The sequence below is a fragment of the Trifolium pratense genome, linkage group LG1 (assembly GCF_020283565.1).
Source record: "Trifolium pratense cultivar HEN17-A07 linkage group LG1, ARS_RC_1.1, whole genome shotgun sequence".
Taxonomy (NCBI): domain Eukaryota; kingdom Viridiplantae; phylum Streptophyta; class Magnoliopsida; order Fabales; family Fabaceae; genus Trifolium; species Trifolium pratense.
Genome location: NC_060059.1, coordinates 38,037,993 through 38,052,629, shown reverse-complemented (window position 1 = coordinate 38,052,629; position 14,637 = coordinate 38,037,993). Strand labels below are relative to the sequence as shown.

Genomic DNA, 14,637 nt, shown 5'->3' with positions numbered 1-14,637 from the left:
TTCGAATTTTGATTTTAGTTCCTATAAAAAATATTAGTAACTTTTGGTATATCAAATATTTTTTATCACAACTTTTAGTCCGTACTTTTAAATCAACTTTTAGTCTTTATTTGTACATCGTTGGGATACCATACTAATACTAGTACTAGTATATCGTATATGAGAGACTCGGCTTGGTAAAAAATAGCGGATATATAGCTGATAAGTTAGTTTATAGTAGTACGGTCAAAAAAAAGTTAGTTTATAGTAGTTGAGCTTATAGCAGATAGCTTATAAATATCTTTTAGCTTATAGCGAATAAAGTAGCTGATTATATTTATAGTGTTTAGTAAAATTAATGGTTGAACTAGTTTATAAGTATGAAATAATATAAAAAAGATATACTTATTTAATTAATATTTGAACAACTCTTTTATGTTAGATAAAGTTAATCAACAATACAACCATGATTTTGTATAAAAATAAAAAAAAATAAAAATAAAAAAACAATACAACGATGATGAAATTTTAAGCCTAGGAAAAATAAATAGCATTATTGGTCGACAATTGTTTCAAGAACAAAACTTAGATGAAGTATTATAGGTGGTGTTTTTTTGTTCCTCAATTACATCTATACTTAGATAAAGTATTATAGGTGGTGTTTTTTTTGTTCCTCAATTACATCTATACACGTGTATTGTTTTATATTCAATTTTAACGTCGTTTGAGTTCTAATCACATTCCTTTGTTTCTTCTTTTACCCCACTTCTCCATTCTCTCCAATCTCCATGCGTCAATTGTTGTCCATTTTCTTTTATTGTGATGTCGGCAACGAATACAATCCATAGTGGTTTTGTGAATTACATCGTGTTGGAGGTTTCTCGGGACGAGATTTGCCGAGTCATCGTCGGAACAATCAGTTAAATGTAGATCTAACATTTTTTCCTCCATGGCGGTGGATCTGGTTTTCATCATGAAACTGATTACCCGTCAAACAACAACTTTGGTCCTTTGGGAGTGGTTTTCTTGTGAAAAATTATACATTGATTTCCTGCGATAACAAAAAAACAAGTAGAGTTTTTGGAATTTGTTTTGTTTGATGAAACGGTTGAATAATGAAGAATGCTCCATGGTAAAGATGACTTGGGGTGAAAACAAACACATCAGAGGGGTGAGGATTGCAGGTTGCAGCGGCGTGGCTGCTTTATTTCTGTCCAGCTATGTGGATTATGTTCAACTGGGTTTGATTAAACAAACAGAAGGGTCACGGCGTTAAAATTTAAAAAATAATAATATACATGTATAGATGTAATTGGAGAACAGAAAAAACAGTACTTTTTTTTTTTTTGATAAGAAAAAAGAAAAAATAGTCGGTGAAACAAACAGTACTTATGATCCTGTATCTAAATTTTGTCCTTTTTGCAATTGGGGGTGTCACAGTCAATTGTCACAAATACAATTACGCAGAGATGATGAAAAGATGATGATAGTCGGTGAAACACTATCAGATCATCATTCAACAGGTACAATGGATCAAATTTGTTAGTCAATATACAATTAAACCATTTATAAAATATTTTCCAATTTACATTTTCTTCCGTTTTAAATAAACAAAAATTAATTAATAACTTTTAACTTAATTATTTGTCTTACTACTCTAAAAAGTTAATTTTTAGATTTATTAAAGAATTACTCCCTCCGATTTTATATATAAGAAAAATTTTACTTTTTAAATTCATAGAATGGTTAATGTATTTGGTCGAAAAAATGGATCAAATACATTAATTATTCCGTGAATTAAAAAAACAAAAGTTTGTTTTTTTATATAAGAGACTTCTTTAATAATCGAAAAAGCAATCTTTTTTTATATACGGGAGTATTTGGTATTCACGATAAGCAAAGCAGGCGTTAGCGTATTAAAATTTTAACCTAATCAGTTAGTTGTCTTACTTACTCCATCAGAGCTTATAAATTTTTTATTCAATTTTATCTCTTCACGATAAATAAAGCAGACGTCCTATTCAATTTCTTGTTTTTTTGTTGACCGACTACTCTTCCAATTCAATTTCATTTTTCATACCCATTTCCACTTTACTTTTGATTTCATACTTGGACAGGAAATAAAAATTCATTCAACGCACGCCCCATCTACCACTCGCTCTCAGACCTTTTAACACTACCCCTTCACGCTAAAAATTGATCGCCAATTTTGTAAAATCTATTATTATTGTCAAAATAACCTATATTAACTATTTTTTTCTAAAAATAATTTATAAAAAACATTAAAAGTTATATAATTATATATAACTTAAATAATATGGTTGGGGTCGGGAAATTCGCAGTAACGGAGGGTACTTTGCCGATCCTGCCTTGAAATGTCAGAGGAAACTTTTCCATCCATCCCCCCAAAAAAAAAAAACTTCGACTTTAAAGCTACGAACAGATAATCCCATCGAAAAACTCCGTTAACATAAGCAAATTGATATTCCTACACATTTTACTCTTAGCTCAAATCAGTTGAGTATTAGTCAATAATCATACATATTTTAAATACATTTATTACTTAACTAACTTTTTTTATATAATACTAGTCAATTTTATTCCAGGTTTCTATAATTAAGAATAAAGGGAATAATCATAAGATCATTATAATTAAGACACCAAAATTATATATTTAAATTCGCAACATTCACTGATCGAAGTTAATAGCATAAAACGACCTAATGTAGCCTATTGATATGATAAAATTCAAATGTCATGAATAATTGTGTATCCGGATCTGCAACGTTTACGACTTTATAGTCATCGAATATATTTGCACTAAATATGGATCAAATTAAAGCAAATCTGCAAATCTGAACAAAACAAACACCTTACTAAGATGGGAAATCAAAACAAACATCGTACCACAAGACAAAAAATCAAAACAAACAACTCCACATTAAGACAGAATTAAAACAACACCAAACGAAAAAGAAAATAAAATAGAAACTTAAAACTATATATGTGGAGATTATTTATTTAAATAAAAGGACAATAAAATAGATCAACAGGGGTGATTTCATATCAAAATTGATCATAAATCACCTCTCTAATTTACTAACGAGACAAAAGAACCAAAAGAAAAAATTAGAATAATACGATAGTTTTACGATACTAGCTTAACTTATGTACGACATAGGAGTATAGGACGGTGTTACTATTAGTATATACTATTTACGGTAAAGTTATAATAATATTTTCTCTGGTCTTTAATATAAAAAAAAATTATTTTTTTGATTTATTAAAAATCTAATATATCTAGTATGTAATAAGCACTAAATACGTTAGATTTTCCACTGAATCTAAAAAACAAACTTTCTAGGACAGGAGGAACTATATTCAAATGTATTTCCTTCAAACAATAATAAAACATTTGTAGTGGATGTTTTCATTTTAGCAGGCCGCGCCGTCACATCCTTATATGGTGGAATAATCAACTTTTATGCCTAAGAAAACAACAATGCAATAAAATAAAAAAATAAAAAAAAGAGCCACATATTTTCGATCACATCATAATCTAAAAAGTCGGGTGGTCAAAAGGACAAAATTTAACAATAGTGGTTAATGGACTTACTATTTGTCCCATTCTTTTTTTGCCTTCTTTTTTTGGTTAAACATTATTTGTCCTATTCAGTATATTCTTGACTATAAACAAATAGTCATCCTATCCTACTCATAAACCACCACTTCCACGTCCCAGAGTTGGGACAGTAGGAAACAAAGCCGTAGGACCCAACTATGTCTCATCTCTCACCTCTCTATTTCAACACTTGATTCTCTTTCTCATATACTAACTTGTTTTGATTTTTTCCAAAACCCTAACTTCTTTTGAAACAGAAAAAGAAGAAAAACCTTCACTCCACCACAACCACAACATGGGCGCCATACTTACGACAGTTATCAACAACAATACCGATTTTCCATTGGAAATCCGTAAGTGTTCTAAACTAGATAAACAAGGAACATGGCATCACCCTGTTCGTGTTGAACCTCATAAACACATATCTATGAGATCCAGAAAGTTTAATTTTAATTGGAGTGATACATCAATCACCAGGTTCATCAAATTTTCTTGCAATGGAGTTTGTTTTGCCATTTTAACTCCACAAGATTTCATAAACAACAGAAGATTCAATGTCGAAATGGATGATCAGAAAATACCATTCCTCACCACAATCAAGTAAGTCTTCAATTTCATTATCCATTTTACAAAAATAATGAATGATTGATTTTTGTTAAGAATAATGGTGATTAGCTAGTAGCTTTTATTAGTTAGTTAGAATTTATATTATATTAGTAGTTTGTTATTAGGTGGTTACATGGTTAACCTCCAAATTGATCTGTATAAGACTGAAGAGTCACTATTGTATTATTTTCACTATCTTTTTATTAAATATGAATCCTTATGATTTTTACTATCTTAAAGACTTTCTAAAGTTTTCTCCATTTTCTCCAAACCATGCAAATCTTAACAATTTTGTAAATAAATTTTTTTTTCTTTCAATTCAGGCTTTCCACAGTGTCTGGAAATATTTCAGACAGGAGGACAGAAGAACCTCTTCTTCCTTAACGGCTACCAATGGGTCAGGGAAACCTCTCTCATTCTTTTACTAAAGTTTTTCTTTATTTTTTTTTTTGGTATTAAAGTTTTTCTTTATTTAGGATCTAGTGTATGTGTAGCTACAAAGTGGTTTTGTTTGTAAACTTGTACTTTGATTCTCTAATTCATATACACGTTATGTTTTCTTTTATTTCTCTCTGTGTGGTGCCGGTGGAGACTGGATTCTCTCCTGTCAAACGGAGAGTCCATACAATTAAAATTAAAAGAATAAACATTTTAAAAATTATAAAAAGTGTTTGAATGGTATGGATGACCACACATCAGGAAATCGGAGAGAGTCTCCACTGGAGACAATCCATTGTCATGCTGGTGCTGTTGTTCCAGGGAATTTTCTTTCTGGCTTTTGGTTGTGTCTTTTAAGTTGGTGTAATTTGAGTTCCTTTGTTCTTGTTTCTTTGTTTGTTTTTTTTTTTTGGCTTAATTTGAACTACTACATCTTGTGTTACAATAAAATAATAATAATAAAATTGTTGTACGGAGGGTAATCTAGTAATAATAATAAAATAATAAAAAAACTGCGGCAAGAAAAAAAGTGTAACCCAACCATTCTCTGCCACGTTGTATTGTCAAAGTTGTTGTCCAAAACTTGTTCTTAGAATATTATTATTCTTTGGAGAATGTTAACATGTGCATATATGGCACATGTTAAGGTAGTAAAAATAGAAATTATGCCTTAAAATTTGTGCATTTTAACTTTTCAAGCATTAAATATCTTGTATCATTAAATGTTAAATTTTTATATTAAGATAGCTTATCATGTGCCCTATATACACATGTTAACAAGACCCTTATTCTTTTTAAATTGTTAAAGATTGGAAAATTGAGGAACCATCCAAAATTATTGTCTTCTCAGGTCAACTACTTCAAAATAGGATTTCATTTTTTATAATTAATTATTTTTTAAAACGGTAAGTAATAATGTTAATCATCATATGTCTTGATATTTAGTAAGCAAGTTTTGATTTGCTCTCCTCTCTCAAAATCATTTTCAAATTTCAAATATGAGTGTATTTTAGCAGGCCTGCACTTGAGGAGTGTACTATTATTTCAAGATTGATTTATTCTTTTTCACTACTCTAATGAATTTTTGATTGAATCCGGGACGAAAAAATAGATAGCATTTGAGAGAACAAACCTCCCGATGCTTAGAATTTTGAATCAAACAAATCTCAAGAGCCCTTTCCCTAAACTTGCTTCTGTTGGAAAAAAATTTATGAATCAACAAAACGAAACAAACTATTTTCATTCTCTTGTCGATCAGGCGACACCTGAATTTGAACTGGGGTAAAAGGATTTGCAGTCCCCCGCCTTACCACTCGGCTATGCTGCCAAAATGATACAAAAAATATATATAAGAATATCCCTCCTCGCAAAAAAAAACCAAAAAAAGGGGGGTTCTAAAATTAATTTTTTGATGTGTTTGCATCTTAAATTCCCTTTTCTTTAATCCCCTTTTTCTATTGAAAAAAAAAAAAACAAATGCATACCTTTCAATCGCAAAAGAAAAGTAAAAATTTTGGGACAAATAGCAACCGTTAAGGTGCCCTAAAGCGCCGTGTTTCTATTTTTTAGGAGTATGAAAGATAATTTATATGGTAGTATAAAAATTAATTAAAAATTCATAGTATTTTTTTAATCTATTTTTGTTGTCCTGATTTAAACTGGTTAAGTTCAAGTTTCAAAAAAATAAAATGAATAAAAAAAATTATTGTCTCAAACACAAACAAAAATGCATGGAATTTCTCCTTCTCCCTCCCACTTCTAGAAGGAAAGCTTATTTTTAAGTAGTTCTCCGTCGCAAATTGAGTGACACGGTTGACTGTTTCACGCATGCCGATGCATAACTTTGACGATCAATATTTTTAATTATATTATAGTAAAAATTATAAAAATTTTATATTTTAAAAATACTCATCGAGCCGAATCCAACAACATCTTATATTTTAATATTTGTTTTTATTTATCAGTAAAAAAATATGGTCAAAACAATATGTGTGAATAGTGCAATATAATCAATTGTGTCACTCAATTTGAGACGACGGAAGTAGTTATAAGATACTTTTGTTGGTATTGATGTATTCTTTGTATTTTCCTCGATTTTTTTTACCTTTTTCTTATTAAGGGGTTCATCTTTAATATTCGATACTAGGCCTCTAAATTGTCGGAACCAGCCTTGTATTTCAGTTTTTGAAGTTCAGATTTGTTTATATTGTATTTTGAAGAAAATTCTAACACGGATCACTTCAACAAGTGTTTCACCTTTGACCAATATTTAAAAAATATTTAAAATTTATCAAAGACATATGTTGTTTGGAATTAAAAATTAATTGTCATCATTATTTTAACAATTAAAATAATGACTTAATTGATACCGATTAACTGAAATAGCAGATATTAAAAATGTAACTCGTATTGAATTGACGTCACTAATTTTATTTTTTTAGTTGTAAATACAAAAAAAGTCGTAAATGTTTACTTTTAAAGTGTATTATCGACAATCGTTAAAATTTTTAATAATTTTTAGCACTGGTCCACCTTATCATTGCCATGTTTTTTGAGTTTAGTTTCTGACTTTCAAACTTTTGCATCTATTTATACCATCTGGTATTATTTTGGCTAATTTGAAGCAACTGTGAAAACATTATATTTTTTTCCTACTCCAAACCGAGCCCAGCGGAAATAGATGTGCTATTGGGCCGCCAACAAATGAGGATTTAAAAAAATAAATTATAAAGTAGTAAAGTCAATAGATTAGGGCTGCAAAACTTAATATATTACAACAAAATATAAAGTCCCAATTTTCAGTTCTAGTCTCTCTAAAGGAAAAAAAAAAAAAATTAAATTAAATTAAATTGGGGTACAAAACTTAATATTTTAATTACGGATGATTATTTTTTTATGTTGTTTGCAATTTAAATCGATGATAATTTTTTTAAAAAAAAAACATGTTTTTTATTCATTTATTTATTAAAGGGCCGCTTTCTCCACTCCACTTCAACATTCGATAATCCGACAAGTTCACCTCTAACATCCAAAACATTAATATCTTCGGTCAACCTCTTTATTCTCGTATTTAAACACCCAAATTCCTCCTTATTCCAAGTTTTAAGGGGACCCTTTAGCCCTCTCAAACTTTCCTTCAAAACATATCAATTAAAATTCTCATGTTTAAGTCAAGAATTATTGAATCTAAAAGAATTGGGACCCCAATCTGTATTAATGTACCTCAACAAGAAAGGACAATTATCCGAAACATCTCGATCTAACATCCGAACAAAACAAGGACCCCATTCGACAATACACCCATCCGAAAACAAAAAATTATTGTTCCACTTCTTAGAGATACCATTAAGACGAAACCATGTAAATTTGCAATCCAACATCGGATCGAATGATTTGTAAGCTCTATACTAACCATAAAACTCCCTAACTAATTCATGTCCACCGATCACCCCACAAAATTATTGTGACTCACCCCATTCTTTCCTCTCTCCTACTATAACCGCATTAAAGTTGCCTACTGGACACCACACTCTTTCTCCAAAATCTCTTCGGGACATAACCAAAGCATCCCAAACTCTTATTTTCGAAGATAAATCACATTTTGCATACACGTTAACAACAAAACACTTCTTTTTCGGCACATCTCCGTTCAATACTGTCCCAGACAAAATACCCAGGTTTCATTCGTCTAAGGCCCAACTCGCCTAAGTGGGTTGTTCGCCTGAAGATGATGAAAGGCCCATCGGGATGGAGGGTCTGGTCAAGAAATTTTCCCTAAATATAAAAAGATAAGGATGGACTCCGTCAAAACCTAGGAGGTTGAGGACCAAAATTATAGCTTATGTAAATATATGTTCCTAAAAAGGTGGAACGGTCATCTCCACGACATGGCGAGGGTATCTCGCCCCAGACCATTATTCTTAGGCATATATATAGGCCCGTCTCCATTTCTAAATGACCATCACTTTCTACATACTTTCCTACTCTAAGACTTATACATAGAACACCATCTAACTAAATGCATACCCCTATAAAGGACAACACAATCATTAACAACTATGTCTTTGGCCCTCCAAATCAACCATAATATTCTTTGCCTTCTCATCCGCAATTGTAATGGGTTCCTTTGACCGCGTGATGTTTTCCAGAATGTCTTTTTTTTTTTTTGCATTGTGAGTTTACTAGATTGGATTTTTAGACTGTGAAACTGAACTGTTAATTTGTATGGTGTTTTTTTATTTGGTATCCAGTTTCTTTCTTTTGCTTGTGTTGCAGCCACTTATTTTGTTCGTAATAAGAGGCTTCTTATGAATCCCGGTGCACCGAATGTTTTAGCACCATGTTATTAAAAAAATTTGGATTATACTATATAATTTGGTAATAGAAAATGTGGACTTCTATTTTATTTTTTTTTGGATTTTGTTTTGGACTTCTAGTCCTTATTAAATTTTAATAGGTGATTTAGTCTCTTATAATATATATGATCATTGTGAAAATTAGTTTCTGCCGTCAATATTATATATGGTGACACCTATAATGATAACAAGCTACATAAACAAATTTTTATGTAATACTCACAACTAACTTATAATTAACTTTTATTTCACATGTATATGATCACTTGTTTTTATTAATTGATGGGTAAATACTCTGAAATTATCCAACTGGTAAATTAAAAAAAAACATATTATATATATATATATATATATATATGCTCAATAAGATATAACGGTAGTATGTACAACACGCCACATGCATTTTTTTAAAGGTGTGACATTAACTTAGCAACCAACGATCAATTAAAAAATAAAGTAATTTTTTTAACAAAAAGATGCTTATAGCTTTTTATTAATAATAAAGTGAGTAATACATGTTATAACCAAAAAAAATATATTTATCAGTACATCAATAAAAATATTATTGGAGCTAATTATAAATGTGACTACCTTACTATTGTATGAACTACCTCAAAAACAATATTCTTATCAACTAAAATTTACTTTTATTATACTAATTTCATAAAAACCTAGTTTTTTTTTTTTACTAAAAATCAACCAATTGAGAATTACACCCTTATTCTAATCAATCAAATCACTACTTAGACTTATCGACATGGTAAAATAAGGAAAATTCATATCTCAAAAAACAAATATTATAATAGGAAAAATTCATATCTAAATAAAAAATGACAAGTTAAAATAACTAATATATCCTAGAGAACACATGTAGGATTTTGAATATACATCAATATTTATTTTTGTTTAGAATTGTTTTAATCTTTTCAAAATTCGAGATATAACAACTATGATCACCGTCATTTTTTTTTTGTCAAGCTATGATCACCATCATTATATGTTATTGTTGGATTATTGATCTAACATTAACCTTATATTAGTATAAAGTATTGTGGACTATCACTTAAGTTAAATTCAATTAAAAGCAATTTATTAAAATTTAATTTATTTTTTTTTGAAAATTTGGTATCCGGCCCTATGATCGACTAATCCAAAGAGACCAATCCCACCGTCCACTTGCGAGGGCCCCATTTAAAGTCAGAGTTTTTTTGCTCTGTATATGGACTTAGCCCACCGAAATTGGCACCGGGGGAATCAAACCTGAAACTTTGAGAGAAGTATATATACTCCAAGAACTCAAATCAACACCACTAGGCCAACCTCAAGTAGATTTAATTAATGTACTTTTTTTTTTTGTTTGACAAATGTACTTTTGAATATCTAATACAATGTGTACCTTTAATATGTAGAAACCAAAAGGCAACTCTATTTTTGTGACGAATTAAAAGTAGAAATATTAACTTTAATTTGAGTTTTATAAATAACGAGGTCATGGTTTTTTTGCTACATTATAGACTTTTCATAGTCGCCTTAGTTGGCGTCCCATTACCCACAAATAAGAGAGAATAGAGGGTTCTCACATATATATGTGTTGATAGTTTGTAGCTTTAAGTGGGTTTTGGTGTTCCGATTGTGTTTTGTTGCTCCAACGATGTTTGGGTGTTATGTTTGCGGTGGTGGTTGATGGCAATGGTGGTTGGTTTGTTGCAATTCATAAATATTTTTCTATCTGTCAAATTATTGTAAAGGGTGGATTAATGTGGTAGTTTGTTATATTTTTGATTGGTTAGGGTGTTTTCATCACCTTGTCTTTCTTTGTTTTTAGGGGGTTTGTCCAATAATAAATTTTAGCCGACTAAAAAAAAAAGTGTGTTGATAAAGGGATCTTTATATAGAGTGTATTGATCTCAAAGGTAAACAACATTATTCAGTCATCATGAATTTAGATAGATTTATGTATATAAGTATATTGATATGTTGTTCCTAGTAATTAATATGATTAATTCTAGGGCCATTTCATAAAACAAAAAACAAAAAAAATTAATTTTAGGTTTAAGGTTTACGGTTTAATTTTGGAATTTTTGGTTGTAACAAGTAGTATCAAAGTCAATCGAGTTTGATTACAAAAAAAATGTTTTTGCTAACTAGTGTTTCAGGGGCATTAGTTAAGAAACTAAAAAAAATAAAATTGTGCACTAAAAACACAAAAATTTAGACTATTGTTTAGTTGACTACACCATTAAGAAAAACTTTCTAAATTTAAATCCTTAAGAAAATAATTGCTTATGCCATAATATGTATTTCCAAGACAATGATACTAATTGCTGAAATTTTAACCGTATAACCATACTCGTAGCATATATACAATAATAAAGATAGATATTTGAAAAATTGTGTACCTTTTAAGATTACCGATGACAAAATAGCTACTATGAGACGATGACTACTCTCGTTGTTGTCTACGTTTTCAGCAACACTTTAATTGTCTAATGGGCAACGGTTAATTAAATAGATGATCTATTTTGGTTGTGTTTTGCCTCTTTTGTGTATGTGCTCCTTTTTGTGTTCATGTTAGTGCAGTCTTTGCATCTCTGTCTCCTTTCTTGTGCGTTGGAGGAAATTTTAGCATAATTTGCCGATTAAAAAAATAAAATAAAATAATTAGTGATTTAATAACACGATTAACTATAATTTATATTATTAATAATTTCTTAATTGATTAAATAAAATAATTAATTGTTTAAAAAAAACTAAAATATTAATTAATCTAACAATAAGATAAAGAACAAAACTAAATAGGCAATATTCAAATTAAATGGCACCTGTCTTATATTATATATATGCACAAACAACGAGCAAATCAATCTCAAATATATAATATATATATATATATATATATATATATATATATATATATATATATATATATATATATATATATATATATATATATATATATATATATATATATAATAACGACTCATTTGAGAATCATGAAAGCAAATTCTTCACAAATACATCGAGTGCATACATAAAAAAAAAAAAAACATAAACACAAGCTTCCCTTTTTTCTTTGGTTTATTGCACAGGATTTGAAACCTCTCATATTCTTTCTTTTATGCTGTTTATTTGGAATTAATCTCAACCATTCACTTTTTTTTTCTTTCTTTCTCTTCTATACTCATTTGTTCTTCCTCATAAATTAATCACCATAGATAAGAAAAATGAAAAAGGGCTGAACCAAAATGACATGAGAGAATCCAAATCCTATTACACATGTCGGTGCAGATGTATTGTAAATCTTTGTCTTTACGAGCACGTCTTGTCTTCGAAAAGTGTTATATATAAAAATTTAGCTGTTAAAAAAATTATAAATAAAAATATTAATCTAACAACTAAAATAAAAATAAAAAATACAAGCTTCGAAATTGTTGAATAAGTTGTAGATAATAATTACTTACTTTTTAGGTACCTCTCTATGTATGCATAGAAATCTCAAGCAACCTACAAAGACAATAATAGCAAATAAAAGAAAGAAAATTATGCATATAGAAAAATAAACCCAACGTTGTATGATTCCATATTTATCAACGTGTACAGGTTGTGCTGGTGATGATGGATATTTATTGATAGTATTTGGAAGTCTTTGTTTTTCTTGTTCTATTTGCAACTCATTGCACTTAGACCAAGTTTTAGCTTGTTGACTAAAAATTCGATTGTACTTGGTACCAATAGATACCAAAGCAAATAAATTAACAGTTGCTGCTAAAGCTGAAAGTGTTGCAAGAAACCAACGATCTGAACATTTAAGAATAGTATTACGGTTGCAAAGTGTTGTTAAGATAACACCTTGGAAAACGAAATAGTAGTTTGCTAGTTGGAATGCGTTTGATTGGAGTCCACTCAAACGGGCTTCTTGTTTCTCTAATGCCTCTTCTAGTGCTTTTATTTCTTCATTTAGCTTTTCTTTCTGCTTCTCGAGTTTATCTTCATTTTCTTGATTAATACCATCATTATTGTTGTTTTTCTTCACCATGTTTACCTATTCAAGATAGTCACTTTGTTGATTGCACGTCCTTTAAATTGATATGGCTTGTTTTATATAGAGGCGTTCAGTACAACTTGTACACGCTCTTATAATTTTTTTATTTTTTTTATAATAGCTCTTATATTTATTTATTTCATTTGACATATATATATATATATATATATATATATATATATATATATATATATATATATATATATATATATATATATATATATATATATATATATATATATATATAACGAGGGATCCGTTGACTCCAGGAGTAAGTCTCTATTGACTTAATCCGCTTAATAACTCGATATCGGCATTATATTTTTTCAATCTAACCATTGAATTCAACGATTTCATTGAGTAGATTAACTCCACAAATTTTTATAAAAAATCAAAACCGTTTGATACTTTTTCTGATAACTTCAATTGAACGTATGACAAACTTTTAAAAAAATTGTTGCATTTCAATAGTCTGAATACATAACTACATTTTTTGAATTTTTATAAAAATTTGTGGAGTTGATCTACTCAATAAGATATTTGAATTCAACGGTTGGATTGAAAAAATTTAATGCCGATATCGAGTTATTAAGCGGAGTAAGTCAATGAAGACTTACTCCTGGAGTCAACGGATCCCTCATATATATATATATATTAAGTAGTCTAGTAGATAGAGTTTTGTCGAACCTTAAGGTGAATGAATAAGTGGATGTACAGAGGTCGAACTTTAACCCTTGCATATATAATGTGATATCTCTGTCAAATGAGTTAAGCTCACGAGAACAAATATGTGGTTATTTTTTTTAATGACAAATACATATTATATATATAAATATAAAATCAGGAGTCGAGTACAAAATAGGAGTACCATAAGTACTCAACAAAAAATAAAAGACAAAATTAGTAAAAAGAGATACACCACTAAAACACCAAAATAGAATTCCCAGGAGCTAGAAACCACCACGAGCCCACGACCATCCAAAGCAACCACCAAGATAAGGGAGAGGACGAACTAGTTGAAAGGAACACTCAAGAGAAATCACTCAACCAGAACCTGAAACAACTAGGCACCACGTACATCCTCACCTCACCTTGGTGGACCAGCATAAAAGAGGTTGCACCTCCCACTCGTAGAGGGAGCAGGGGCTATCAGGTTTTTATCTATAAATCATTTTCAGGAGGAGAGTTTCACCATATCCACAAGATATAGCTAGGCTTCAAAGAACTCTCCCGGGGAGCGTTTTCGTTAATCTCTCAAGGGTTTGAGATTCTTGGGCTGCGTCCAAAGTGATGATTGTCTTTTCATGGCAACTCCTTCAAAATAGGGTTCTGACTAAGCAAAACCTTCGTAGGCGGAGTGTGACGGTAGGCTCTAATACTTTGTGTGTCTTTTTCGGGGCGTTTGAGGAGTCGGTAGATCACCTTTTCGCTTTTTGTGGTTGGATACTTGGACAAATGTCTGTGATTCTTACTATATATACCCTTGATATATAAATGCAATCAATGTGAACTTTTTATATTCCAAGACAAATTTATAGTATTAATAAGAAATATATTTAAAAAAGAGTAATACATACAATTAAAAATTTGTAGAG

General features: G+C 29.8%; 2 protein-coding genes across 8 annotated transcripts; one reads left to right on the top strand and one right to left on the bottom strand.

Annotated features, from left to right (window-relative positions):
• Positions 1-3,375: 3,375 nt before the first annotated feature.
• LOC123914941 lies at positions 3,376-5,248 on the top strand. The gene is made up of 2 exons (XM_045966106.1): positions 3,376-4,201; positions 4,531-5,248. Exons 1-2 carry the CDS (start codon positions 3,897-3,899, stop codon positions 4,589-4,591), a joined length of 366 nt encoding a protein of 121 aa, XP_045822062.1. The 5' UTR covers positions 3,376-3,896; the 3' UTR covers positions 4,592-5,248.
• A 1,773-nt stretch (positions 5,249-7,021) lies between these two features.
• Positions 7,022-13,113, bottom strand: LOC123914913. Of its 7 annotated transcripts, none has more exons than XR_006811859.1 (3): positions 12,462-13,111; positions 11,400-11,602; positions 7,022-8,419 (listed from the first exon to the last, which is right to left on the bottom strand). XR_006811859.1 is itself a non-coding variant. In XM_045966087.1 (3 exons), the coding sequence occupies exons 1-3, from the start codon at positions 13,034-13,036 to the stop codon at positions 11,505-11,507; spliced, it is 324 nt and encodes a 107-aa protein (XP_045822043.1). In that variant the 5' UTR covers positions 13,037-13,113; the 3' UTR covers positions 11,322-11,504. The 7 variants fall into 7 exon arrangements, 6 of the variants coding, with proteins under 6 accessions (XP_045822043.1, XP_045822050.1, XP_045822030.1 ...); XM_045966087.1 differs by lacking the exon at positions 7,022-8,419 and having other exon boundaries at positions 11,322-11,598; positions 12,462-12,504; positions 12,850-13,113; XM_045966094.1 differs by lacking the exon at positions 7,022-8,419 and having other exon boundaries at positions 11,322-11,602; positions 12,462-12,504; positions 12,850-13,112.
• Positions 13,114-14,637: the final 1,524 nt, after the last annotated feature.

What these genes read in the sequence shown, in the direction of transcription:
- LOC123914941 (XM_045966106.1), top strand. Translation starts at nt 3,897, where the DNA reads ATGGGCGCCATACTTACGACAGTTATCAACAACAATACCGATTTTCCA. An exon ending in CCATTCCTCACCACAATCAA is followed by an intron (nt 4,202 to 4,530) that starts GTAAGTCTTCAA and finishes CTTTCAATTCAG; the next exon opens with GCTTTCCACAGTGTCTGGAA.
- LOC123914913 (XM_045966074.1), bottom strand. Translation starts at nt 13,036, where the DNA reads ATGGTGAAGAAAAACAACAATAATGATGGTATTAATCAAGAAAATGAA. An exon ending in CATAGAGAGGTACCTAAAAA is followed by an intron (nt 11,599 to 12,461) that starts GTAAGTAATTAT and finishes CGCACAAGAAAG; the next exon opens with GAGACAGAGATGCAAAGACT.